Source organism: Rhinoraja longicauda, chromosome 2 (genome assembly GCF_053455715.1).
Source record: "Rhinoraja longicauda isolate Sanriku21f chromosome 2, sRhiLon1.1, whole genome shotgun sequence".
NCBI lineage: Eukaryota > Metazoa > Chordata > Chondrichthyes > Rajiformes > Arhynchobatidae > Rhinoraja > Rhinoraja longicauda.
Window position 1 is genome coordinate 3,084,860 of NC_135954.1, and position 27,667 is coordinate 3,112,526.

Consider the following 27,667-nt stretch of genomic DNA (forward strand, 5'->3'; position numbering starts at 1 on the left):
GGATGGAACCTGAGTCTCTGGCGTCATGAGGCAGAAGTCCTTCATAAAGCTTGGTCTACTCATGCTTTGAATTTTTAAATAAAGAATTTTGAAAAATTCTGCCCATTTATTGTTGGGTTATGGCTTTGACAGTCTGGAGTCGCCTTCCAGAGGGAAGTCAAGTCAAGTTTATTTGTCACATACACGTACAAGATGTGCAGTGAAATGAAAGTGGCAACGCCTGCGGATTGTGCTAAACTACAAAACAGAATCAAACATGGATCGATTGTAATCAGGTATAGACTGGGTATGTATGCTGACTGGATAGCGTACGGCACAAAGCTTCTCACTGCACCTCGGTCCAATAAACTAAAATGAACTAAGAATAAAGGGGAGGCCATTTAAAACTGAGGTGAGAAGAAACTTTTTCACCCAGAGAGTTGTGAATTTGTGGAATTCTCTGCCGCAGAAGGCAGTGGAGGCCAATTCACTGGATGAATTTAAAAGAGAGTTAGATAGAGCTCTAGGGGCTAGCGGAATCAAGGGATATGGGGAGAAGGCAGGTACGGGTTACTGATTGTGGATGATCAGCCATAATCACAATGAATGGCGGTGCTGGCTCGAAGGGCCGAATGGCCTCCTCCTGCACCTATTTTCTATGTTTCTATGAACTATTCCTTTTCTCCAGAGATGCTGCCTGATCCGCTGAGTTACTCCAGCACTCTGTGAAACGTCACCCATTCCTTCTCTCCACAGTTGCTGCCTGAACCGCTGAGTTACTCCAGCACTCTGTGTCTATCTTCGGTTTAAACCAGCATCTGCAGTTCTTTCCTACACAAGCTTATTTGGAGCAGACACAGAGTGCTGGAGTAACTCAGTGGGCCACATCTCTGGAGAGAAGGACTGGGTGATGTTTTGCGTCGAGACCCTTCTTCAGACTAGTTAGGGATTAGGGAAACGAGAGGTATAGACGACGATGTAGAATGATAAAGAACAATAAATGAAAAATATGCAAAAAAGTAACGTTGATTCATTAAGGGCCGATACAGTGGCACAGCGATAGAGTTGCTGCCTCACAGCGCCGGACACCCGGGTTCCATCCTGACCACGGGTGCTGTCTGTACGGAGTTTGTACCTTCTCCCCGCGACGGCGTGGGTTTTCTCTGAGATCTTCAGGTTCCTTCCATACTCCAAAGACGTACAGGTTTGTAAGTTAATTGGCTTGGTATGGATGTTTAGAGATAAAGATACAGCGTGGCAACAGGCCCTTCGGCCCATCGAGGCCGTGCCCACCAGCAGTTCCTGCATATTAACACACTCAACTATTTTAGTTTATCAATCAATCAATCAATAGCAATTCTTGCTATTGAGGGTGTGTAGCGTAGGTTCACTAGGTTAATTCCCGGAATGGCGGGACTGTCGTATGTTGAAAGACTGGAGCGGCTAGGCTTGTATACACTTGAATTTAGAAGGATGAGAGCGGATCTTTTCGAAACATATAAGATTATTAAGGGGTTGGACACGTTAGAGGCAGGAAACATGTTCCCAATGTTAGGGGAGTCCAGAACCAGGGGCCACAGTTTAAGAATAAGGGGTAGGCCATTTAGAACGGAGATGAGGAAAAACTTTTTCAGTCAGAGAGTTGTGAATCTGTGGAATTCTCTGCCTCAGAAGGCAGTGGAGGCCAATTCTCTGAATGCATTTAAGAGAGAGCTAGATAGAGCTCTTAAGGGTAGCGGAGTCAGGGGGTATGGGGAGAAGGCAGGAACGGGGTACTGATTGAGAATGATCAGCCATGATCACATTGAATGGCGGTGCTGGCTCGAAGGGCCGAATGGCCTCCTCCTGCACCTATTGTCTATCTATTGTCTATTTAGTTTAGTTTAGAGATACAGCACGGAAACAGGCCATTTCGACCCAATGGGTCCGCGCCGACCAGCGATCCCCGCACACTAACACTATCCTACACCCACTAGGGACAATTTTTACATTTACACCAAGCCAATTAACCTACAAACCTGTACGTCTTTGGAGTGTGGGAGGAAACAGAAGATCTCTGAGAAACCACGTGCAGGTCACGGGGAGAACGTACAAACTCCGTACAGACGGCGCCCGTAGTCGGGATGGAACCCGGGTCTCCGGCGCTGCATTCGCTGTAAGGCAACAACTCTACCGCTGCACCACCTATTGCATTTACCAAGCCAATTGTAAATAGTCGCGAGTGTGTGAGGGATAGTTAAGGTGCAGGGAGCACGATTCAGTGCGGGCCCGGTGGGCCGAAGGGCCTGTTTCAGCGCTGTATCTTTTTTAAAAAAGCTAAAAGGGATGCGAATTACAAATCAACCTTCAGCCTCTGTAGGTTACCGATCACAAGGGCAATGGTCAAGCAGGAGCCAGCCCGAGATAGCAGTGTTAGATTATCTTAGATTTACAGGGCACAGCTTGTGTATGTCATTGCAGGAACAATGTTCCCAATGTTGGGGGAGTCCAGAACCAGAGGCCACAGTCTAACAATAAAGGGGAGGCCATTTAAAACTGAGATGAGAAAAACTTTTTCACTCAGAGAGTTGTGAATTTGTAGAATTCTCTGCCACAGAAGGCAGTGGAGGCCAAATCACTGGATGGATTTAAAAGAGAGTTAGATGGAGCTCTAGGGGCGAGTGGAATCACGGTGTATGGGGAGAAGGCAGGCATGGGTTACTGATTGTGGATGATCAGCCATGATCATGATGAATGGCGGTGCTGCCTCGAAGGGCCAAATGGTCTCCTCCTGCACCTATTTTCTATGTTTATATGTTTCTATGTATCTCTGACCTAAACTAGATTTTAAAAAATCTATTTGTCTCCTCTGTGACTTTGCTTCCTTCATTGAATGCTTCCTCTCTGACCAAGCTTTTCTTGTCACCACTTTAAAGATTCCCTCTGTGACTCAGTTAGCTATAAATACCTCTGTGACATCAACCATATTATGGATTTATATATAACTGCAAATTATTGATTACTCTTGCGTGATCAATGAAGGGCTATTTCAATGGTACATTGTTTGTCACATTAGCATCCGCACAGTGAAATTCCTTTTGCGTCACCATTTACGGCGCCATTATTCAAAGTCCAGTTGGCCCGCGCGCTCGATGTACAGCAGCAGTTCCCGCGAACTGATGTCCTCTCCTCTCCTCTCCTCGCCCGGCCATCTTTGTGTCCCGGGGCGAGCCTCCTGCAGCTGACCTTGAAGACCCTGGAGACTTTACCCCGGTTCACCCCGGTACCGGCCCTTGCTCCTCATGTCCGACGTTTCCAGCTCCCTCCCGGTTACGCTGACCGACAGGCCTTTGGTGCAGCTTCTTGGTCCCGGCGGCGGGCAATTTTTAGTCACAGAGTGATACGGTGTGGAAACAGGCCCTTCGGCCCAACTCGCCCGCACCGGCCAACAATGCCCCAGCTACACTAGTCCCCACCTGCCTGCGCTTGGTCCACATCCCTCCAAACCTGTCCTATCCATGTACCTGTCCAACTGTTTCTTAAACAACGGGATATTCCCAGTCTCAACTACCTCCTCTGGCAGCTCGTTCCATACACCCACCACCCTCTGTGTGAAAAAGTTACCCCTCAGATTTCTATTAAATCTTTTCCCCTTCACCTTAAACTTATGTTATAGACAATAGACAATAGGTGCAGGAGGAGACCATTCAATGTGATCATGGTTGACAGACAGAAAGCAAAGAGTGGGGATAAATGGGTCCCTTTCGGAATGGCAGGCAGTGACCAGTGGGGTACCGCAAGGTTCGGTGCTGGGACCCCAGCTATTTACGATATACATTAATGACTTAGATGAAGGGATTAAAAGTACCATTAGCAAATTTGCAGATGATACTAAGCTGGGGGGTAGTGTGAATTGTGAGGAAGATGCAATAAGGCTGCAGGGTGACTTGGACAGGTTGTGTGAGTGGGCGGATACATGGCAGAGGCAGTTTAATGTAGATAAGTGTGAGGTTATTCACTTTGGAAGTAAGAATAGAAAGGCAGATTATTATCTGAATGGTGTCAAGTTAGGAGGAGGGGGAGTTCAACGAGATCTGGGTGTCCTAGTGCATCAGTCACTGAAAGGAAGCATGCAGGTACAGCAGGCAGTGAAGAAAGCCAATGGAATGTTGGCCTTCATAACAAGAGGAGTTGAGTATAGGAGCAAAGAGGTCTTTCTACAGTTGTACCGGGCCCTGGTGAGACCGCACCTGGAGTACTGTGTGCTGTTTTGGTCTCCAAATTTGAGGAAGGATATTCTTGCTATTGAGGGCTTGCAGCGTAGGTTCACTAGGTTAATTCCCGGAATGGCGGGACTGTCGTATGTTGAAAGGCTGGAGCAATTAGGCTTGTATACACTGGAATTTAGAAGGATGAGGGGGTATCTTATTGAAACATATAAGATAATTAGGGGATTGGACACATTAGAGGCAGGAAACATGTTCCCAATGTTGGGGGAGTCCAGAACAAGGGGCCACAGTTTAAGAATAAGGGGTAGGCCATTTAGAACGGAGATGAGGAAGAACTTTTTCAGTCAGAGAGTGGTGAAGGTGTGGAATTCTCTGCCTCAGAAGGCAGTGGAGGCCAGTTCGTTGGATGCTTTCAAGAGAGAGCTGGATAGAGCTCTTAAGGATAGCGGAGTGAGGGGGTATGGGGAGAAGGCAAGAACGGGGTACTGATTGAGAGTGATCAGCCATGATCGCATTGAATGGCGGTGCTGGCTCGAAGGGCTGAATGGCCTACTCCTGCACCTATTGTCTATTGTCCATTGTCTATGGCTGATCATTCTCAATCAGTACCCCGTTCCTGCCTTCTCCCCATACCCCCTGACTCAGCTATCCTTGAGCTCTATCTAGCTCTCTCTTGAATGCATTCAGAGAATTGGCCTCCACTGCCTTCTGAGGCAGAGAATTCCACAGATTTACAACTCTCTGACTGAAAAAGTTTTTCCTCATCTCAGTTCTAAATGGCCTACCTTATTCTTAAACTGTGGCCCCTGGTTCTGGACTCCCCCAACATTGGGCACATGTTTCCTGCCTCTAACGTGCCCAACCCTTTAATAATCTTATATGTTCTCTGGTCCTCGATTCCCCTACTCTGGGCAAGAGTGCTCTGCGTTGACCCAATGTCTCGTGACTTTGTACACCTCTGTAAGAGCACCTAACCCGACACCTGCATCTACCCCATCTATTCCTCTCATGATTTTGTACATTTCTATTTTTGTTGCAGTAATTTATTCTGAGTCGATGCCTTTTGTAATTCCAGCACCTTTTTGCATCTGAACAAAGGGAAGAAATCATCAGAAGTGCAATTGAGCACGCTGGCAACTACATCGGCATCTCCCTCCGCATCCGCAAGGAGCCGTTTGAGTTTGACTTGTACCACAGTCACCGCTTCGGGAAGTACAGCACTGACGAATCCATCACCTCACTGGCAGAATTCATCGTACAGAAAATCGCACAAAGGCACCAGGTACATCACCTTCAAGATGTCATTAAGAGTGCAGAGAAGATAGACACAAAATGCTGGCGTAACTCAGCGGGCCAGGCAACATCTCCGGAGAACATGGATTAGCTGACGTTTCACAGAGTGCTGGAGTAACTCAGCGGGTCAGGCAGCGTCTCCGGAGAACATGGATAGGTGACGTTTCACAGAGTGCTGGAGTAACTCAGCGGGTCAGGCAGCAGTGAAGAAAGCCAATGGAATGTTGGCCTTCATAACAAGAGGAGTTGAGTTTAGGAGCAAAGAGGTCCTTCTGCAGTTGTACAGGGCCCTAGTGAGACCGCACCTGGAGTACTGTGTGCAGTTTTGGTCTCCAAATTTGAGGAAGGATATTCTTGCTATTGAGGGCGTGCAGCGTAGGTTTACTAGGTTAATTCCCGGAATGGCGGGACTGTCATATGTTGAAAGACTGGAGCGACTAGGCTTGTATACACTGGAATTTAGAAGGATGAGAGGAGATCTTATCGAAACGTATAAGATTATTAAGGGGTTGGACACGTTAGAGGCAGGAAACATGTTCCCAATGTTGGGGGAGTCCAGAACAAGTCTGTCCGTCAGAGAGTTGTGAATCTGTGGAATTCTCTGCCTCAGAAGGCAGTGGAGGCCAATTCTCTGAATGCATTCAAGAGAGAGCTGGATAGAGCTCTTAAGTGTAGCGGAGTCAGGGGCTATGGGGAGAAGGCAGGAACGGGGTACTGATTGAGAATGATTAACCATGATCACATTGAATGGCGGTGCTGGCTCGAAGGGCCGAATGGCCTCCTCCTGCACCTATTGTCTATTTTCTATTCTCAGGGTGCTGGAGTAACTCAGCGGGTCAGGCAGCATCTGTGGAGAACATGGATAGGTGACGTTTCACAGAGTGCTGGAGTAACTCAGCGGGTCAGGCAGCATCTGTGGAGAACACGGATAGGTGACGTTTCACAGAGTGCTGGAGTAACTCAGCGGGTCAGGCAGCATCTGTGGAGAACATGGATAGGTGACGTTTCACAGAGTGCTGGAGTAACTCAGCGGGTCAGGCAGCATCTGTGGAGAACATGGATAGGTGACGTTTCACAGAGTGCTGGAGTAACTCAGCGGGTCAGGCAGCATCTGTGGGGTAAAAAGAGTAGGTGACGTTTCGCATCGTAGCCCTTCTTCAGACCCGAAACGTCACCCATTCCTTCTCTCCAGAGACCCTGCCTGACCCGCTGAGTTACTCCAAACCAGGATCGGCAGTTCCTTTCTCACACGAGAATGCAGAGAAGATTTAGAAGGATGTTGCCAGGACTCGAGGGCCTGAGCTACAGGAAGAGCTTGGGCAGGCTAGGACCTTATTCCTTCGAGCGCAAAAGGCTGAGGAGCGATCTTATAGAGATGTGTAAGATCATGAGGAGGTGGGGAATTAAATACAAGAGGACATGTGCTTCAGGTGAGAGTGGCAAGATTTAATACAAACCTGAGGGGCAAGTTTTGCACTGAGGGTGGCGGGTGTATGGAACATATACCCAGAGGAAATAGTTGAGGCAGATACTTTATAAGCATTAAAAAGAAAAAAAAACACTTGGACAAGTACATGGATCGGAAAGGTAGGGGGGGGGGGGGGGGGATATGGGGCAAATGCAGGCATTTGACACTAGTTTCAATCATCATCGGCGGTCACTGGAGGCGAGTGTGACTGTCCTCTCCATAGGGTGGGACCCCTCTGCGTGACTTTGTTTAACGTGGGGAGACTGGTGCACAGACAGCCACCACACGGTCCTTGACAGATCTGGGTCAGGATCCAGTGGCGTGGAGTCCAAGACGACCGGGGACCCTTTTCTGCTGCAGCCTTCATCCATCCGCCTTCCCAGTCGTTGTGACGCTCCACTAAAGTCAGCCGTCACCCTCCCTCCGCCTGTTCCACCGTTGAGGTCTTGGTTGGATCGCTCTTTGTCAGGGACCTCCCTCCCCCTCGACCTTACCCCCATGGGTGACCCTACCAGGAGCGTAGCTCCAGACGGCATCGCTCTCAGGATCTCAGGACCACACGAGCTTCTCCACCGCGACAAGGTGGCAATCCACGGAGAAGTGAATCCAGGGAGAGCTACAATGCAGAGATCTATATTCTGCCCACCATCTCTCTGCTCTACCTTTTCTACTTGTGCCTAGACAATAGACAATAGGTGCAGGAGGAGGCCATTCGGCCCTTCAAGCCTGCACCGCCATTCAATGTGATCATGGCTGATCATTCTCAATCACTACCCCGTTCCTGCCTTCTCCCCATACCCCCTGAGTCCGCTATCCTTAAGAGCTCTATCTAACTCACTCTTGAATGCATTCAGAGATTTGGCCTCCACTGCCTTCTGAGGCAGAGAATTCCACAGATTCACAACTCTCTGACTGAAAAAGTTGTTCCTCATCTCAGTTTTAAATGACCTACCCCTTATTCTTAAACTGTGGCCCCTGGTTCTGGACTCCCCCAACATTGGGAACATGTTTCCTGCCTCTAACGTGTCCAACCCCTTTATAATCTTATATGTTTCGATAAGATCCCCTCTCATCCTTCTAAATTCCAGTGTATACAAGCCTAGACGCTCCAGTCTTTCAACATATGACAGTCCCGCCATTCCGGGAATTAACCTAGTAAACCTACGTTGCACGCCCTCAATAGCAAGAATATCCTTCCTCAAGTTTGGAGACCAAAACTGCACACAGTACTCCAGGTGTGGTCCCACTTGGGCCCTGTACAACTGCACACAGTACTCCAGGTGTGGTCTCACTAGGGCCCTGTACAACTGCACACAGTACTCCAGGTGCGGTCTCACTAGGGCCCTGTACAACTGCAGAAGGACCTTTCACTGTATCTCCGTACAACTATGCACCTAAACCTGTCCCTCTCACTTCCAGCCCATTTGCTTTGATACCCCTCCCCCTTTTATCTGTATTATCTAATTGGAAAACCTTTTAATATACCTGGATAGAGTGGATGTGGAGAGGATGTTTCCACTAGTGGGAGAGTCTAGGACCAGAGGACACAGCCTCAGAATTAAAGGACGTTCCTTCCAAAAGGAGATGAGAAGGAATTTCTTTAGGCAGAGGGTGGTGAATCTGTGGAATTGATTGCCACAGACGGCTGTGGAGGCCAAGTCAGTGGATAGTTTTAAAGCGGAGATTGGCAAATTCTTGATTAGTGCGGGTGTCAGGGGTTATGGGGAGAAGGCAGGAGAATGGGGTTGAGAGGGAAAGATAGATCAGCCACGATTGAATGGCGGAGTGGGCTTGATGTTTTAAATTTGAGGTGAGAAAAAACTTTTCCACCCCAGATAGTTGTGAATTTGTGGAATTCTCTGCCACAGAGGGCAGTGGAGGCCAATTCACTGGATTAATTTAAAAGATAGTTAGATAGAGCTCTAGGGGCTAGTGGAATCGAGGGTATGGGGAGAAGGCAGGCACGGGTTACTAATTGTGGATGATCAGCCATGATCACAATGAATGGCGGTGCTGGCTCCAAGGGCCAAATGGCCTCCTCCTGCCCCTATTTTCTATGTTCCTATGATGGGCCGAATGGCCTAATTCTGCTCCTATAACTTATGAACATGAGCATCTACCCGATTGCGGACATTGGACTTTGTCTGCGGAACTGATGCACTACGATGCTGAGAACTATATTCTGCACTCTGTATCTTCCCCTTTGCTCCACCTGTTGGACTTGAGTTTGTCTGGATTGTATTTATGTGTAGTATTATCCGATCTGATTGAATAGCATGCAAAACAAAGTTTTTCATCGAACCTCGGTACCTACATTTGCCAATAAATAATACATTTCAACCTCAAGGAATATATTTTGTTACTTCTGCAACTTGTCTTTTGCAGGATCCAGTAAAGAGGGTGTTAGCGCTCACGGAAACGTGTCTAGTGGAACGTGATCCAGCTACGTACAACATCGCCACGCTAAAGCCTTTAGGAGAGGTTTGTATCGCTTCACCAATGTTTCATTTGTTTTCCATTTATTCACTGGAGTTTAGAAGGATGAGAGGGGATCCTGTAGAGACGTATACAATTATAAAAGGACTAGACAAGCAAGATGTGCAGGAAAAATGTTCCCAATGTTGGGGGAGTCCAGAACCAGGGCCCACACAGTCTAAGAATAAAGGGGAGGCCATTTAAAACTGAGGTGAGAAAAAACCTTTTTCACCCAGAGAGTTGTGAATTTGTGGAATTCTCTGCCACCGAGGGCAGTGGAGGCCAATTCACTGGATGAATTTAAAAGAGAGAGTTAGATAGAGCTCTAGGGGCTAGTGGAATCAAGGGATATGGGGAGAAGGCAGGCACGGGTTACTGATTGTGGACGATCAGCCATAATCACAATGAATGGTGGTGCTGGCTCGAAGGGCCAAATGGCCTCCTCCTGCATTTATTATCTTTTTTTTTTAGATTTAGAGATACAGCGCGGAAACAGGCCCTTTGGCCCACCGGGTCCGTGCCGCCCAGCGATCCCCGCACATTAACACTAACCTACACACACTAGGGACAATTTTTACATTTACCCAGTCAATTAACCTATATACCTGTACGTCTTTGGAGTGTGGGAGGAAACCGAAGATCTCAGAGAAAACCCACGCAGGTCACGGGGAGAACGTATAAACTCCGTACAGACGGCGCCCGTAGTCGGGATCGAACCTGAGTCTCCGGCGCTGCATTCGCTGTAAGGCAGCAACTCTACCGCTGCGCCACCGTGCCGCCCTTGTTTATGTCTGTGTTTCTTTGTTTCTATGTAAGGTTAAAAACGATAGTACACCAATTCCTGTCAAGCGTGCAGTGATTCATTCCACACTCTCTGCCTCGGCTAATTTAGTTTTGGGAGACACGTTGCAGTAAAAAAAACCTCTGCATTGTGGTTTCCCGTGCCTAAATTTGACAACCTGTGTAAGGTGTTACGCATCAAAGTGATTTCATCCTAAATGGTGCGTTGGAGAGTTGTTGACTTACTGATCCACTTAGAGTCTCGTGGGTGTCCAGCGCCCACCAACTCTGTCTTTTGTTTCCCCAGGCAGGTAGCTTCAATTGCAAAGGTAATATTGAAACGCTTGATGCTTGAAGCTTCGAGAAGTATTATTATCAAACATACCTTGGAATTATGTAAGGTATCAGATAGCTTGTGAGCAGCTGGTTTTAACGATTAAGAGTATAGATGCTCCTCGACTTACGATGCTTCGACTTAAGATGCTTCAACATATGAAGGTATCACAAAATGCTGGAGTAACTCAGCAGGTCAGGCAGCATCTCAGGAGAAAAGGAATGGGTGACGTTTCGGGTCGAGACCCTTCTTCAGACTGATGTCAGGGGGGCGGGACAAAGGAAGGATCTAGGTGGAGACAAGAAGGCAGTGGGAGAACTGGGAAGGGGGAGAGGATAGAGAGGGACAGAGGAACTATCTAAAGTTGGAGAAGTCAATGTTCATACCGCTGGGCTGCAAGCTGCCCAAGCGAAATATGAGGTGCTGTTCCTCCAATTTCTGGTGGGCCTCACTATGGCACTGGAGGAGGCCCATGACAGAAAGGTCAGACAGGGAGTGTGAGGGGGGGTAGAAATGCTCAGCCACCGGGAGATCAGGTTGGTTAAGGCAGACTGAGTGTCTCCACCTATATCCTTTCTTTGTCCCTCCCCCCTGACATCAGTCTGAAGAAGGGTCTCGACCCGAAACGTCACCCATTCCCTCTCTCCTAGATGCTGCCTGACCCGCTGAGTTACTCCAGCATTTTGTGATACCTTTGATTTGTACCAGCATCTGCAGTTATTTTCCTACATGCTTCAACTTACGATGCTTCGACTTACGATGCTTTGACCTTACGATATTTTGACTTCAAGAAGGTAGAAACCGTACTTTGAATTTTGGATATTGATCTTTTCCCGGGCTAGCAATTCTGTTTTTCACTTTCAGAGCAGTACTGTTTTCAATAAATGACATGAGATATTCAACACTTTATTATAAAATAGCCTTTGTGTTAGATGATTTTGCCCAAATGTAGGCTAATGTAAGTGTTCTGAGCACGTTTAAGTTAGGCTAGGCTAGGCTATGATGTTGGATAGGTTAGGTGGCTGTGATGTTGGGTAGGTTTAGATTATAGATTTTTTTAGATTTAGATTTAGAGATACAGCGCGGAAACAAACCCTTCGGCCCACCGATTCCGTACCGCCCAGTGATCCCCGCACATTAACACTATCCTACACACATTAGGAAGAATTTTTACACTTACCCAGTCAATTAACCTACATACCTGTACGTCTTTGGAGTGTGGGAGGAAACCGAAGATCTCGGAGAAAACCCACGCAGGTCACGGGGAGAACGTACAAACTCCATACAGACGGCACCCGTAGTCAGGATCGAACCTGAGTCTCCGGCGCTGCATTCGCTGTAAGGCAGCAACTCTACCACTGCGCCACCGTGGCTATGATGTTGGGTAGGTTAGGTGGCTATGATGTGTGGTAGGTTATGTGTATTTAATGCATTTTCGACTTACGATATTTTCGATTTACGATGGGTTTATCGGAACGTGACCCCCATCGTAAGTCGAGGAGCTCCTGTAGTTTAGTCCCCGGCGATCCTCCGCACATTCACACTATCCTACACACACTCAGGACAATCTACAATTTCACCAAGCCAGTTAACCTGTACATCTCTGGAGTTTGTGAGGAAACCGGAGATCCTGGGGAAAACCCATGCAATCTCCGGGAGAACCTACAAACTGCGTATAAACAGCACTGGTCGGGATGGAGCCCTGCTCTCGATAGACAATAGACAACAGGTGCAGGAGGAGGCCATTCGGCCCTTCGAGCCTGTACGCACCGCCATTCAATGTGATCATGGCTGATCATTCTCAATCAGTAATCTCTGGCGCTGTGAGGCAGCAACTCTACCGCTGTGCCACCGTGCCACCCCAAATTGTTGGCTCACTCGTTCAAAGTTGAAAATCTTGATGTTTGAAGCTACAGAGGTATTATTTTCAAACATACCCATCAGGTTTTTGGTTAAGGTGGGAGGGGCTTACGGATTTTGCAATTGCTTTTTGTTCAGTTTGAACCTCCAGATGTGATTGTGTTTGTTTTCTATTGTTGGTGAAGTGATTCATCGTTTCTTCATTCCTTCCACCCGACCCACAGATATTTGCTCTGGTGCTCGATGCTGAAAATCCTCAGCGCTTTGCTATCGAATACATCAAAGGGCAGGTTTCTAAGTACACATCGACAGAAAGGTATGATATTTTAGACGGACTCCCCTAATTTTGTCACTATCGGGGGCATTGTAGAGAAAAACAGATGATTCTGAAGATAGCAGAGAAGACATAAGGATGTTGCCAGGTTTTTGATGGTCTGAGCTACAGGGAGAGATTGAGTAGGCTGGGACTATTCCTTGGAGTGCAGGAGGATGACATGTTAGCAGCTAACGAGAGCCTTCATAACGAGAGGCTTTGAGTACAGGAGTAAAAAGGTCCTTCTGCAGTTGTACAGGACCCTGGTGAAACCACATCTGAAGTATTGTGTACAGTCTTGGTCTCCTACTTTGAGGAAGGACGTCCTTGCCATTGAGGCAGTGCAGCGTAGGTTCATGAGGTTAATCCCCGGGATGGAGGGACTGTCATATGAGGAAAGATTGGAAAGACTGGGCTTGTATTCACTGGTATTTAGAAGGATGGGAAGGGATCTTATAGAGACGTATAAAAATTATAAAAGGACTGGACAAGCTGGATGCAGGAAAAATGTTCCCAATGTTGGGGGAGTCCAGAACCAGGGGCCACAGTCTGAGAATAAAGGGGAGGCCATTTTAAAACTGAGGTGAGAAGAAACATTTTCACCCAGAGAGTTGTGAATTTGTGGAATTCTCTGCCACAGGTGGCAGTGAAGGTCAATTCACTGGATGGATTTAAAAGAGAGATAGAGCTCTAGGGGCTAGTGGAATCAAGGGATATGGGGAGAAGGCAGGCACGGGGTACTGATTGTGGATGATCAGCCATGATCACAATGAATAGCGGTGCTGGCTCGAAGGGCCAAATGGCCTCCTCCTGCACCTATTGTCTATGTTTCTGTTCAGTATACTGTGCACCTCAGGATCACAGAGCATTTGCTGCTTCGTACCGCTGCCTGCTCTGATGGTCTTTGTCTCTTGGCTGTGATAAATATTGACTGTTTCCTCCTGTTCTCCTTGGGTGAGATTTGCTTGTTTGCCATTTCTCGGAATGTAAAACAATCCACTGATATGGCTAAGCAATTGATTAGGAGGTGTGAGTGAGACGTGGTCGAGTATAACTGGTACTTTTCCAGATAAGCAGGACTTGACGAGCAGTGCCTGTCTACAGTGTGTATCGAGGTCTGTTTTGGATTTTGCTAATGAACTATGGCAGTGAAAGTATAGGCCCCTATTTCCAGGATTGCAATGTAATTAGATGCCTAGTTAGTTGACATAGATGTCAACTTATTTATATCGGCGAAACCAAGCGCAGGCTCGGCGATCGCTTCGCTGAACACCTGCGCTCGGTCCGCATTAACGCAACTGATCTCCCGGTGGCCCAGCACTTTAACTCCCCCTCCCATTCCCAGTCTGACCTCTCTGTCATGGGCCTCCTCCAGTGCCATAGTGAGGCCCGCCGGAAATTGGAGGAGCAGCACCTCATATTTCGCCTGGGCAGTTTGCAGCCCGGTGGTATGAACGTCGACTTCTCCAACTTTAGATAGCTCCTCTGTCCCTCCCTTCCCCTCCTCTTTCCCAGATCTCCCTCTATCTTCCTGTCTCCACCTATATCCTTCCTTTGTCCCACCCCCGACATCAGTCTGAAGAAGGGTCTCGACCCGAAACGTCACCCATTCCTTCTCTCCCGAGATGCTGCCTGACCTGCTGAGTTACTCCAGCATTTTGTGAATAAATCGATTTGTACCAGCATCTGCAGTTATTTTCTTATAATTAGATGCCTGCGTAGGGTTGCCAACTATTTTGGGCTAAATTGGTTTGTCCCGTTCGGGACCGCCCTTGTCCCATATTAGGCCCGGGAACCGCTGTAGGCCCGGGAACCGCTGTAGGCCCTGGAACCGCTGTAGGCCCGGGAACCGCTGTAGGCCCGGGGACCGCTGTAGGCCCGGGAACCGCTGTAGGCCCGGGAACCGCTGTAGGCCCGGACGCTATAGGCCCGGGAACTGCTGTACGCCCGGGAACTGCTGTAGGACCGGGAACCACTGTAGGCCTGGACACTGCAGGCCCGGACGCTGCAGGCCCGGACGCTGCAGGCCAGGACACTGTAGGCCCGGACGCTGTAGGCCCGGACACTGTAGGCCAGGACGCTGTAGGCCCGGACGTTGCAGGCCCGGACGCTGCAGGCCAGGACACTGTAGGCCCGGAGGCTGCAGGCCCGGAGGTCGCTGTAGTCCCGGACACTGTAGGTCCACATGCTGCCTGACGGAGGTTGCGTAGCAACCCGCTTCCGGGCCCATTGGTGGAGCGGGAGCACGTGGCCGCTGGCTGGCTGAAGTCACGTGGGACGCGGGGCGGTGACGTCACCCGTTGTCCCTTATTTGGCAGTGAGGAAGTTGGCAACCCCTATGCCTGCGGCCAACTGAAATATCTTTTATTTTAAATTTGTAAAACTACTTAAGTGTCACAGCACAAAAATAATCTCATAGAGTCACGCAGTGTAGAAACAGACCCTTTGGCCCAACTTGCCCACACTGAACAACATGCCCCATCTACACTAGTCCCACCTGTCCGCATTTGGCCCACATCCCTCTAAACCTGTCCTATCCATATACCTGTCTAATTGCTTCTTAAACGCTGCAAGAGTCCCTACCTCAACTACCTCCTCCGGCAGCTTGTTCCATACAGCGTATTAAATCTTTACCCCTTCACCTTAAACCCAAGACTGAAGAAGGGTCCGTCTCAACCCAAAACATCACCCATTCCTTCTCTCCCGAGATGCTGCCCTGACCCGCTGAGTTACTCCAGCATTTTGTGTCTACCTTCGATTTAAACCAGCATCTGCAGATTTGCTGGCTCGAAGGGCCGAATGGCCTCCTCCTGCAACTGTTTTCTATGTTTCTATGAATGGCGGTGCTGGCTCGAAGGGCCGAATGGCCTCCTCCTGCACCTACTTTCTGTGCTTCTATGTTTTTGCAGAGACTCCTTGATGGCGAGCCTGTTGGATGGAGTGAGGGCTTCTGGGAACAGAGACGTGTGTGTAAAGATGGTGCCAACTCACAAGGGCCAGAGATGGGGTTTGCTGAGCATGCCCGTGGAAGAAGAGGTCGAAAGTCTCCATCTCAGGTTTCTCAACGCCCCACCGAGTAAGTCACATCTATTTTGTTGTAAAATTGTCAGTCTGCTTTAGTTTTAGAGACACAGCGCGGAAATGGGCACCTTCGGTCCACCCAGCCCGTGCCGATCTGCGATCCAGACACACCGACTCTATCCTACACACACACACACACTTGGGACAATTTTACAGTTATATACCAAGCCAATTAGCCGACGAACCGGTACGTCTTTGGAGTGTGGGAGGAAACCGGAGCACCCGGAATGGCACGGTGGCGCAGTGGTAGAGTTGCTGCCTTACAGCGAATGCAGCGCCGGAGACTCAGGTTCGATCCTGACTACGGGCGGCGTCTGTACGGAGTTTGTAGGTTCTCCCCGTGACCTGCGTGGGTTTTCTCCGAGATCTTCGGTTTCCTCCCACACTCCAAAGACGTGCAGCTTTGTAGGTTAATTGGCTGGGCAAATGTAAAAAATTGTCCCTAGTGGGTGTAGGATAGGGTTAATGTGCGGGGATCGCTGGGCGGCGTGGACCCGATGGGCCGAAGGTCCTGTTTCTGCGCTGTATCTCTCAAAAATCTAAAAACCCACGCAGGTCACGGGGGGGGGTGGGGGGAACGTACAAACTCCGTACTGACAGCGCCCGAAGTCAGGATGGAACCCGGGTCTCTGGCGCTGTGAGGCGGCAACACTACCGCTGCTTCATAGAACAACGAACAGTGCAGCACGCGAACAAGCCTTTCTTCCCACATTGTTTGTGCTGACAATAATGCCAAGCTAACGTGATCTCCTCTGTCGATACATGATCCATATCTCTCTATTCCCTGCACATCCGTCTGCCTATCTACAAGTCTCTTAAACACCACTATTTGTGCCACTGTATCTGCCACCTTCATCACCCCTGGCAGTGCGTTCCAGGTCCCCACCACTGTGTCCGCACATCTCCAACAAACTCCCCCCCCCCCCCCCCCCCCCTCTCACCTTATAGCTGTGGCCTCTAATGTTGGACATTTAGAGTCACAGAGTAATACAGTGTAGAAACAGACCCTTTGGCCCATCTCGTCCACACCGGCCAACAATGTCCCAGCTACCCTAGTCCCACTTGCCTGCGCTTGGTCCATATCCCCCCCAACCTGTCCTATCCCCCAGAATCAGAATCAGAATCACCTTTATTGTCATCCGAGATTTCATCACCCACAGTCCAACAATAAGAGCTGTGGGTGACAAAATCCCGTCCAAAAGACCATGTACCTGTCCAACTGTTTTTTAAACGATGGGATAGTCCCAGCCTCAACTACCTCCATACACCCACCACCCTCTGTGTGAAAAAGTTACCCCTCGGATTCCAATTAAATCTTTTTCCCTTCACCTTGAACCTATGTCCTCTGGTCCTCGATTCCCCTACTCTGGGCAAAAGACTCTGTGCATCTACCCGATCTATTCCTCTCATGATTTTGTGCAACTCTATAAGATCACCCCTCATCCTCCTTCCTTGAGGTCCAACCAAGACCGGTGGAACAGGCGGAGGGAGGGTGACGGCTGACTTTAGTGGAGCGTCACAACGGCTGGGAAGGCGGATGGATGAAGGCCGCAGTGGGCGGGTGCTACAGATGGGAAGGTAGACACTTCCCCCCCCCACGGGTCTCGGGCAGATGAGGGTCGTCAGCCTGGGAAGGCAGTCCATCTAGGAGAGGGAAAACTCTGATCTAAAACCTCCACTGTCTTGTGGCCATATCCAGTCATGGAAAAGGCTCCAGGAGTAAACCTGGAGTAGAATCCGGAGTGGGAGTCCCTCAGGCAGTTGGTCGTTGTCCACAACCTGGTTCTGGCAGCTCCTGCAACGGCACTGGTGCCAAACTGTAACGGCCCTGCTGTTCCTTTGGATCGATCAGCGACGTGGAGAGGGGGGGACGTGCTGCACGGGCAACAGCCTGTTCTTCATACGACATCGCCCAGGCTTGCATCCCACCCACACATCCACGCTGCTCTAACCCAGGCTTGGAGCAAGCAGCCAACACCCAGGATGCATCACCCATGGTCAGCCATGACCGAGGGGGGGGGGGGCCTTAGACTGAGGCATCCTCCTGCGCTCCATGGAATAGAGACCCAGCCTGCTCAACCTCTCCCTGTAGCTCACACCCTCTAGTCCTGGCAACATAATAATAATAATAATATGCCTTTATTGTCATTGTACGAACAGTACAACAAAATTAGAAGTGCTACATCTGCAACAGTGCGACAGTGCAAATCTTTCAAAGACAATCGCACAAACATAGGAACCAACACAATAAGTACCAATATCAATAAAAACCAATAAAAAACCTAATAAATAATAAATGAGTTTTACACCTAAAATGCTGAAAATATTTTTTAAAGTGCGAGGAAAGTGAGAGTCACATCAAATCAAGCATTTCCATTCACAGTTCTTATGGCCCAGGGAAAGGAACTTTCCTCGTCAATCTCCTCTGAACCCTTTCCAGCTCGACAATATCTTTCCTATAACGTGGTGCCCAGAACTGAACACAATATTCTAAATGCCGTCTCGCCTACGTGACTCTGAGAAGTTTCCACCCTGAGAAATGTCCTGACTGTCTACCCTTTCTATGTCAAATGATGAGTGCAGTATGATTCTAGTACTTGCAGTTGTTTTAAACTTTTTAGCCTCGATTTTAATGTTGCATTAGTTGAGCGGAAATGTTGCTATTTCTATTTATTCCTCCTCTGTGCGCTCCTTACAATTCCACTATAACATTTATAACACCTTGAAACACAAAATATTTTCTTTACAACGAGCAACATTGCTTCAAAATGAATTTCAATTACAATATGATTTTGATTTAATCTAATAGCTCCAGTTGAAAATTACTTTTCAATGTGATCTTATGGAGCTGTACTAAGGGCGGTCACGGTGGCGCAGCGGGTAGAGCTGCTGCCTCACAGCGCAGGAGATAAGGGTTCCATCCCGACTACGGGCGCTGTCTGTACGGAGTTTGTACGTTCTCCCCGTAAACTGCGTGGGGTTTCTCCAAGATCGTATAAGATTATTAAGGGGTTGGACACGTTAGAGGCAGGAAACATGTTCCCAATGTTGGGGGAGTCCAGAACCAGGGGCCACAGTTTAAGAATAAGGGGTAGGCCATTTAGAACGGAGATGAGGATAAACTTTTTCAGTCAGAGAGTTGTGAATCTGTGGAATTTCTGCCTCAGAAGGGAGTGGAGGCTGATTCTCTGGATGCATTCAAGAGAGAGCTGGATAGAGCTCTTAAGGATAGCGGAGTCAGGGGGTATGGGGAGAAGGCAGGAACGGGGTACTGATTGAGAATGATCAGCCATGATCACATTGAATGGCAGTGCTGGCTCGAAGGGCCAAATGGCCTCCTCCTGCATCTATTGTCTGTTGTCTATCTTCGGCTTCCTCCCACACTCCAAAGACGTGCAGGTTTGTTGGTTAATTGGCTTGGTAAATGTAAAAATTGTCACTAGTGTGTGTAGGATAGCGTTAGTGTGCGGGGATCGCTGGTCGGCGCGGACCCGGTGGGCCGAAAGGGCCTGTTTCCGCGCTGTATCTCTAAACTACACTAAACTAAAAATCACGAGAGAAATAGATGGCATAGAAAGGTTGAGCAGGCTGGGACTCTTTTCCATGGATGGCAGGAGGATGAGGGATGATCTCATTGAGGTGTACAAAATAACGAGGAGATTAGTTCAGGGTAAATGCACAGTCCCTTATCCAGAATAGTGGAATCGAGAACCAGAGAACTTAGGTTTAAGGGGGGGGGGGGGGGGAAGATGTACTAGGAACCTGAAGGGTAACATTTTTCAAACAGGGTGTATGGAACGAGCTGCCAGAGGAGGTAGTTGAGGCAGGTACAATTGCAACGTTTAAGAAACATTTGGACAGGTACATGGATAGGACAGGTTTAGAGGGAAATGGGCCAAATGCAGACAGGTGGGATGAGTGGAGATGGGACATGTTGGCCGATGCGGGCAAGTTGGGCCAAAGGGCCTGTTTCCGCGCTGTAAGACTGTGACAAAATATTTATTCACAATAAACACCGTTGTATCAAAATGAATCACAATGAAAATATGATTTGGATGCAATCAAATGGCTCCAGAGACAGAATGCAGAAACAGGCCCTTCGGCCCACCGAGTTCGTGCCAACCAACAATCACCCGGTACACTTGTACTATCCTACACTTGGGACAATTTCCAATCCGCCCAAGCCAATTAACCTACAAACCTGTACGTCTTTGGAGTGTGGGAGGAAACCGAAGATCTCGGAGTAAACCCACGCAGGTCACGGGGAGAACGTACAAACTCTATAGACAATAGGCCTCCACCTGCACCTATTGTCTATTGTCTATACTCAACTCCTCTTGTTATGAATGCCAACATTCCATTGGCTTTCTTCACTGCCTGCTGTACCTGCATGCTTCCTTTCAGTGACTGATGCACTAAGACACCCAGATCTTGTTGTACGTCCCCTTTTCCTAACTTGACACCATTCAGATAATAATCTGCCTTCCAACTCTTACCACCAAAGTGGATAACCTCACACTTATCCACATTAAACTGCATCTGCCATGCATCCGCCCACTCACACAACCTGTCCGAGTCACCCTGCAACCTCGTAGCATCAACCTCATAGCGTACAGACAGCGCCCGTGGTCGGGATGGAACCCGGGTCACTGGCGATGTGAGGCAGCAACTCTGCCACTGCGCCACCGCGTCGCCCAACAGTTGAAAGTCACTTTTCAATAATTGCACGGTTCTAAATTTTAATTTTGTATTTCAGATGGTAACTTTGCAGATGCCGTTTTCAGGTTTAATGCAAACGTCTCGTACAGTGGGGTTCTGCATGCTGTGACGCAAGATGTAAGCGTTTATTTTATAAGTTCATGTTCATAAGTCATCGCAGCAGAATGAGGCCATTCGGCCCATCGTCTACTCCGCCATTCAATCATGGCTGGTCTATCTCTCCCTCCCAACCCCATTCTCCTGCCTTCTCCCCACAACCCCTGACACCCGTACTAATCTCTGCCTTAAAAATATCCACTGACGACCTCCACAGCCGTGTTCAGTTTAGCTTAGAGATACAGCGCGGAAACAGGCCCTTCGTCCCACCGAGTCCGCACTGACCAGCGATCACCGCACTCTGACGCTGTCCGACACACACTGAGGACAATTTACATTTATACCAAACCAATTACCCCCTGCCTTAAAAATATCCATTGATTTGGCCTCCACAGTCGTCTGTGGCAAAGAATTCCACTGATTCACCACCCTCGAACTATAGAAATTCCTCCTCATCGTTTTAAAGGCACGTCCTTTTATTCTGAGGCTGTGCCCTCTGGCCCAGAGTTACTCCAGCACTCTGTCAAACGTCACCTATCCACGTTCTCCAGAGATGCTGCCTGACCCGTTGGGTTACTCCAGCACTCTGTGAAACGTCACCTATCCATGTTCTCCACAGATGCTGCCTGACCCGTTGGGTTACTCCAGCACTCTGTGAAACGTCACCTATCCATGTTCTCCACAGATGCTGCCTGACCCGCTGAGTTACTCCAGCACTCTGTGAAACGTCACCTATCCATGTTCTCCACAGATGCTGCCTGACCCGCTGAGTTACTCCAGCATTTTGTGTCGGTCAAGGATCTGTGAATCTCCCCTTTAAAAATTGGCCTCCGCAGCCGTCTGAAAAAGAATTTTACAGATTCACCACTCTCTGACTAAAGAAATTCCTCCTCATCACCTTTCTCAATGTCCGTCCATTCATTTAGAGGTTATATCCTCTGGTCCTAGACTCTCCCACTAGTGGAAACATCCTCTCCACATCCACTCTATCCAGGCCTTTCACTATTTGGTAAGTTTCAATGAGGTCCCCCCTCATCCTTCAAAACTCCAGCGAGTACAGGCCCAGTGCCGACAAACGCTCATCGTATGTGAACCCACTCGTTCCTGCCTTGCGCGTCCGACATTGTTTATGTGAGGTGGTAAGCGTTGAATGGGTTTTTGTTTTTTGACAGGGTCTTTTCTCTGAGAACAAGGAGAAACTGATCAATAATGCTATCATAGCGTTGCTCTCTCAGGAAGGCGAGCAGAGCGCGAACAACGCGGAACTGGAAGGCCAGTTTCAGGCTGTACGGCGGCTCGTGGCGTCAAAGGCCGGCTTTCAAGCTTTCACCAAACTGCCCAAGTAAGAAAACTCTTCCGTTTAATTAGTTTAGAGATACAGCGCGGAAACGGGACCTTCAGCCCTCCGAGTCCGTGCCGACCCGCAGAGTTACTCCGGCACTCTGTGAAACGTCACCTATCCATGTTCTCCACAGATGCTGCCTGACCCGCTGAGTTACTCCGGCACTCTGTGAAACGTCACCTGTCCATGTTCTCCACAGATGCTGCCTGACCCGCTGAGTTACTCCAGTACTCTGTGAAACGTCACCTGTCCATGTTCTCCACAGATGCTGCCTGACCCGCTGAGTTACTCCAGTACTCTGTGAAACACCTGAAACACTGTGCTTGCTGCTTGACCTGCAGCTTAATGTTCTGCCGGGAGTGGTGGCATTGCTGTGTAATGATCCCATCTCCCTGTTTTGCACGATCAGGTTTCGGGAGAGGCTGGGAGTGAAGACGGTGAAAGCTTTGAAAAGAAACCACGATGGAGTTACACATGCTGCTATTGACATGTTATGTGCACTGATGTGTGTAAGTGCGGGATATACCCTATTGAATGCCTTATAAAAGTTCAAATGCTTTCGGAGTAGGATCAGGCCATTCGACCCATCGAGTCCACCCCGCCATTCAATCATGGCTGACGCGGGAAAAATGTCCCCAGTGTCGGGGGACTCCAGAACCAGGGGCCACAGTCTAAGAATAAAGGGGAGGCCATTTAAAACTGAGGTGAGAAGAAACGTTTTCACCCAGAGAGTTGTGAATTTGTGGAATTCTCTGCCACAGAGGGCAGTGGAGGCCAATTCACTGGATGAATTTGAAAGAGAGTTAGATAGAGCTCTCGGGGCTAGCGGAATCAAGGGATATGGGGAGAAGGCAGGCACGGGTTACTGATTGTGGATGATCAGCCATGATCACAATGAATGCGGTGCTGCCTCGAAGGGCCAAATGGCCTCCTCCTGCACCTATTTTCTATGTTTCTATATTTCTGTGAAAGATTTAATAGGAGCCTGAGGGGTGACATTTTTAACACAAAGGGTGATGGGTGTATGGAACAAGCTGCCGGAGGAGGTAGTCGAGGCACGTACTATTGCAATGTTTAAGAAACAGTTATACAGGTGCATGGATAGGACAGGTTTAGAGGGACATGGGCCAAACGCAGGCAGGTGGGACGAGTGCAGATGGGGCATGTTGGCTGGTGTGGGTGAGTTGGGCTTTGGGGCCTGTTTCTGTGCTGTATCACTCTGTGACATGAGTGGGATTTTGACACAGGATATAAATTTGTTTTTCTTCCAGCCCATGCACGATGATTATGACTTGAGACAAGAGCAATTGAACAAAGCATCTCTTTTGTCCTCAAAGAAGTTCTTGGAAAACTTACTTGATAAATTCAACGCCCATGTGGTAAGTCTTTCAAATGGATGATATTGTTTATTTTTTTGTAAATCTATATGTCTATACACTAAAACTCTCGTTTGTTATCTTGTTTGTGACTGAACTTCAGCCAAAATGGTACACGATAGCGCGACAATTTTAGGCCCACCTTACTCACCATTGTCACTTTAGTGGTAATGCAAGTAGTTTTATTGAAATCGGTCTTATATTTTTAAAGTCATTCACATTTTAAAGGAGGGGAGGGGGAGTGGACGGGAGGGGGAGAGTGGGGGAGAAGGGAGAGGGGAGAAGGGAGAGGGGAGAGGGGAGAGGGGAGGGGGGGAGGACAGGGTGCTGCACCAATGCAGGAGAGGTTTGGGCCCAACGGGTCCACTTGGTCTAGTATATTACTAAAACTTTCATCTTGAAACAGGCCATTCGGCCCAAAACGCTGGAGTAACACAGCGGGTCAGGCAGCATCTGTGGAGAACATGGATAGGTGACGTTTCACAGAGTGCTGGAGTACCTCAGCGGGTCAGGCAGCATCTGGAGAACATGGATAGGTGACGTTTCGGGTCGAGACCCGCCTTCAGACTGAATTAGTTTAACATCAACTCGCACAGCATGGAAACAGGCCCTTCGGCCCATAATTTCCGTGCTGAACATGATGCCACGATCATGCATTCAGATAGTCCCTGCTTTCCCTCCCCCTTCCCGGTTCTCCCACTAGTCTTCCTGTCTCCGACTACATTCTATCTTTGTCCCGCCCCCTCCCCTGACATCAGTCTGAAGAAGGGTCTCGACCCGAAACGTCACCTATCCGTGTTCTCCCGAGATGCTGCCTGACCCGCTGAGTTACTCCAGCACTCTGTGAAACGTCACCTATCCGTGTTCTCCCGAGATGCTGCCTGACCCTCTGAGTTACTCCAGCGTTGTGTGTCTACCTTCGCTGTAAACCAGCATCTGCAGTTATTTTCCTACACCTTCGGCCCACAACGTCCATGTTGATCGCTGCCAGTCTGACGCGGTTGTCGTGATTGACCTTCTCGTTTCCCTCCCCCCTGCAGGACCACGGGACGGGTGCGCTGGTGATTAGTTCCCTGTTAGATTTTCTTACCTTTGCGCTGTGCGCTCCGTACAGCGAGACGACGGAGGGGCAGCAGTTTGACATGTTGTTGGAGATGGTGGCAGAAGTGGGAAGAACCTTGTTCAAACTCTTCCAGGTAGGTCATTCCCCTTGCGTTAACGCCTTGTTGTAAACGTCACTCCCTCATACTTACTCTGGAACATATTGGAGTCCTCAGGGCTTTAGTTTAGTTTGGAGATACAGCGTGGAAACAGGCCCTTTCAGCCCTCCGAGTCCGCGCCGACCAGCGATCCCCGCACACTAACACCATCCTACACTCACTAGGGACAATTTTTACATTGACCAAGCCAATTAACCTACATACCTGTACGTTTTTGGAGTGTGGGAGGAATCCGAAGATCTCGGAGAAAACCCACGCAGGTCACGGGGAGAACGTACAAACTCCGTACAGACAGCACCCGTAATCGGGATGGAACCCGGGTCTCCGGCACTGCATTCACTGTAAGGCAGCAACTCTACCGCTGCACTCCCTCAATTGCAACAAGAATATCCTTCCTCAAATTTGGAGTCCTTCATGTGCCGCCAAAACAGCACCGAGGCACGGACTCTACACGACCCCTGAAGGTGTCCTGTAGTATCTGGCACCAAAACATTAACAGCAGATCCTTTAGCAACACCCCACAAGCCTTGCCGTTTCAGAGATTTATCAATTGAATTTTGTTTTAGCAGTCCCTGGGACATTAGCGCAGTTTGCAAACCAACGGTATGATTTGGTTTTAGCTTAGTTTCGTTTATTTTAGCGACATAGAACAGAAACAGGCCCTTCGGCCCACCGAGTCCGCACCGACCAGCGATACCCGCACAACTGTGATGCTGTTAAACATGTTACTCTGTAAACTTAATAAACAATAAAAAAATTATAACAATAACAGTGCAAACAGTGCAATGTTGGGGGAGTCCAGAACCAGGGGCCACAGTTTAAGGATAAGGGGTAGGCCATTTAGAACAGAGATGAGGAAAAACTTTTTCAGTCAGAGAGTTGTGAATCTGTGGAATTCTCTGCCACAGAAGGCAGTGGAGGCCAATTCTCTGAATGCATTTAAGAGAGAGCTAGATAGAGCTCTTAAGGATAGCGGAGTCAGGGGGTATGGGGAGAAGGCAGGAACGGGGTACTGATTGAGAATGATCAGCCATGATCACATTGAATGGTGGTGCTGGCTCGAGGGGCGAATGGCCTCCTCCTGCACCTATTGTCTATTGTCTAAGACAAAAGCAATGTCCCCCGAGTCTATGTAGTTTGCAGGTTATTGGAGGTTGTATCGTGTTTAACAGCCTGACGGCTGTGGGGAAGAAGCAGTTCCTGAGCCTGAACGTTGCAGTTTTCAGGTTCCTGTACCTTCTTTCCGATGGCAGGGGTGAGATGGGAGCGTGGCCAGGGTGGTGTGGGTCAGTGAGAGTGTGGCCAGGGTGGTGTGGGTCAGCGAGAGTGTGGCCAGGGTGGTGTGGGTCAGGGGTATGTGGGTCAGTGAGAGTGTGGCCGGGGTGGTGTGGGTCAGTGAGAGTGTGGCCAGGGTGGTGTGGGTCAGTGAGAGTGTGGCCAGGGTGGTGTGGGTCAGCGAGAGTGTGGCCAGGGTGGTGTGGGTCAGGGGTATGTGGGTCAGTGAGAGTGTGGCCAGGGTGGTGTGGGTCAGTGAGAGTGTGGCCAGGGTGGTGTGGGTCAGTGAGAGTGTGGCCAGGATGGTGTGGGTCAGTGAGAGTGTGGGTCATATAACATATATAACATATAACAACTACAGCATGGAAACAGGCCTGTCCGGCCCTACCAGTCCACGCCGACCATTCTCCCTGACCTAGTCTCATCTACCTGCACTCAGACCATAACCATCCAATCCCCTCCTATCCATATACCTATCCAATTTACTCTTAAATAATAAAATCGAGCCAGCCTCCACCACTTCCACCGGAAGCCCATTCCATACAGCCACAACCCTCTGAGTAAAGAAGTTCCCCCTCATGTTACCCCTAAACCTTTGTCCCTCAATTCTGAAGCTATGTCCCCTTGTTGGAATCTTCCCCACTCTCAAAGGGAAAAGCCTACCCACGTCAACTCTGTCCGTCCCTCTCAGTGAGAGTGTGGCCAGGGTGGTGTGGGTCAGTGAGTGTGTGGTCAGTGAGAGTGTGGCCAGGGTGGTATGGGTCAGTGAGTGTGTGGCCAGGGTGGTGTGGGTCAGGGTAGTGTGGCCAGGGTGGTGTGGGTCAGGGTGGTGTGGGTCAGTGAGAGTGTGGCCAGGGTGGTGTGGGTCAGTGAGAGTGTGGCCAGGGTGGTGTGGGTCAGTGAGAGTGTGGCCAGGGTGGTGTGGGTCAGGGTGGTGTGGGTCAGGGTGGTGTGGGTCAGTGAGAGTGTGGCCAGGGTGGTGTGGGTCAGGGTGGTGTGGGTCAGTGAGAGTGTGGCCAGGGTGGTGTGGGTCAGTGAGAGTGTGGCCAGGGGGGTGTGGGTCAGTTAGAGTGTGGCCAGGGTGGTGTGGGTCAGTGAGAGTGTGGCCAGGGTGGTGTGGGTGAGATGAGAGTGTGGCCAGGGTGGTGTGGGTCAGTGAGAGTGTGGCCAGGGTGGTGTGGGTGAGATGAGAGTGTGGCCAGGGTGGTGTGGGTCAGTGAGAGTGTGGCCAGGGTGGTGTGGGTCAGTGAGAGTGTGGCCAGGGTGGTGTGGGTCAGTGAGAGTGTGGCCAGGGTGGTGTGGGTGAGATGAGAGTGTGGCCAGGGTGGTGTGGGTCAGGGTGGTGTGGGTCAGTGAGAGTGTGGCCAGGGTGGTGTGGTTCAGTGAGAGTGTGGCCAGGGTGGTGTGGGTCAGTGAGAGTGTGGTCAGGGTGGTGTGGGTCAGTGAGAGTGTGGCCAGGGTGGTGTGGGTCAGTGAGAGTGTGGCCAGGATGGTGTGGGTCAGTGAGAGTGTGGGTCAGTGAGAGTGTGGCCAGGGTGGTGTGGGTCAGTGAGTGTGTGGCCAGGGTGGTGTGGGTCAGTGAGAGTGTGGCCAGGATGGTGTGGGTCAGTGAGAGTGTGGGTCAGTGAGAGTGTGGCCAGGGTGGTATGGGTCAGTGAGTGTGTGGCCAGGGTGGTGTGGGTCAGTGAGAGTGTGGCCAGGGTGGTATGGGTCAGTGAGTGTGTTGCCAGGGTGGTGTGGGTCAGGGTGGTGTGGGTTAGTGAGAGTGTGGCCAGGGTGGTGTGGGTCAGGGTGGTGTGGGTCAGTGAGAGTGTGGTCAGGGTGGTGTGGGTCAGTGAGAGTGTGGCC

At 49.5% G+C, this 27,667-nt stretch overlaps 1 protein-coding gene across 6 annotated transcripts in view; it reads left to right on the forward strand.

Annotated features, from left to right (window-relative positions):
- dnajc13 (dnaJ homolog subfamily C member 13) overlaps window positions 1-27,667 on the forward strand; it is a 187,899-nt gene that overhangs the window by 46,096 nt on the left and 114,136 nt on the right. For all 6 annotated transcript variants that reach the window (XM_078413988.1, XM_078413962.1, XM_078413998.1 and 3 more), the window contains exons 6-14: window positions 5,263-5,469; window positions 9,334-9,429; window positions 12,622-12,713; window positions 15,620-15,786; window positions 20,548-20,627; window positions 21,779-21,948; window positions 22,358-22,457; window positions 23,220-23,327; window positions 24,365-24,520. In XM_078413988.1, coding sequence (XP_078270114.1) covers window positions 5,263-5,469; window positions 9,334-9,429; window positions 12,622-12,713; window positions 15,620-15,786; window positions 20,548-20,627; window positions 21,779-21,948; window positions 22,358-22,457; window positions 23,220-23,327; window positions 24,365-24,520 — 1,176 coding nt within the window. The remainder of the gene's footprint in view (window positions 1-5,262; window positions 5,470-9,333; window positions 9,430-12,621; window positions 12,714-15,619; window positions 15,787-20,547; window positions 20,628-21,778; window positions 21,949-22,357; window positions 22,458-23,219; window positions 23,328-24,364; window positions 24,521-27,667) is intronic.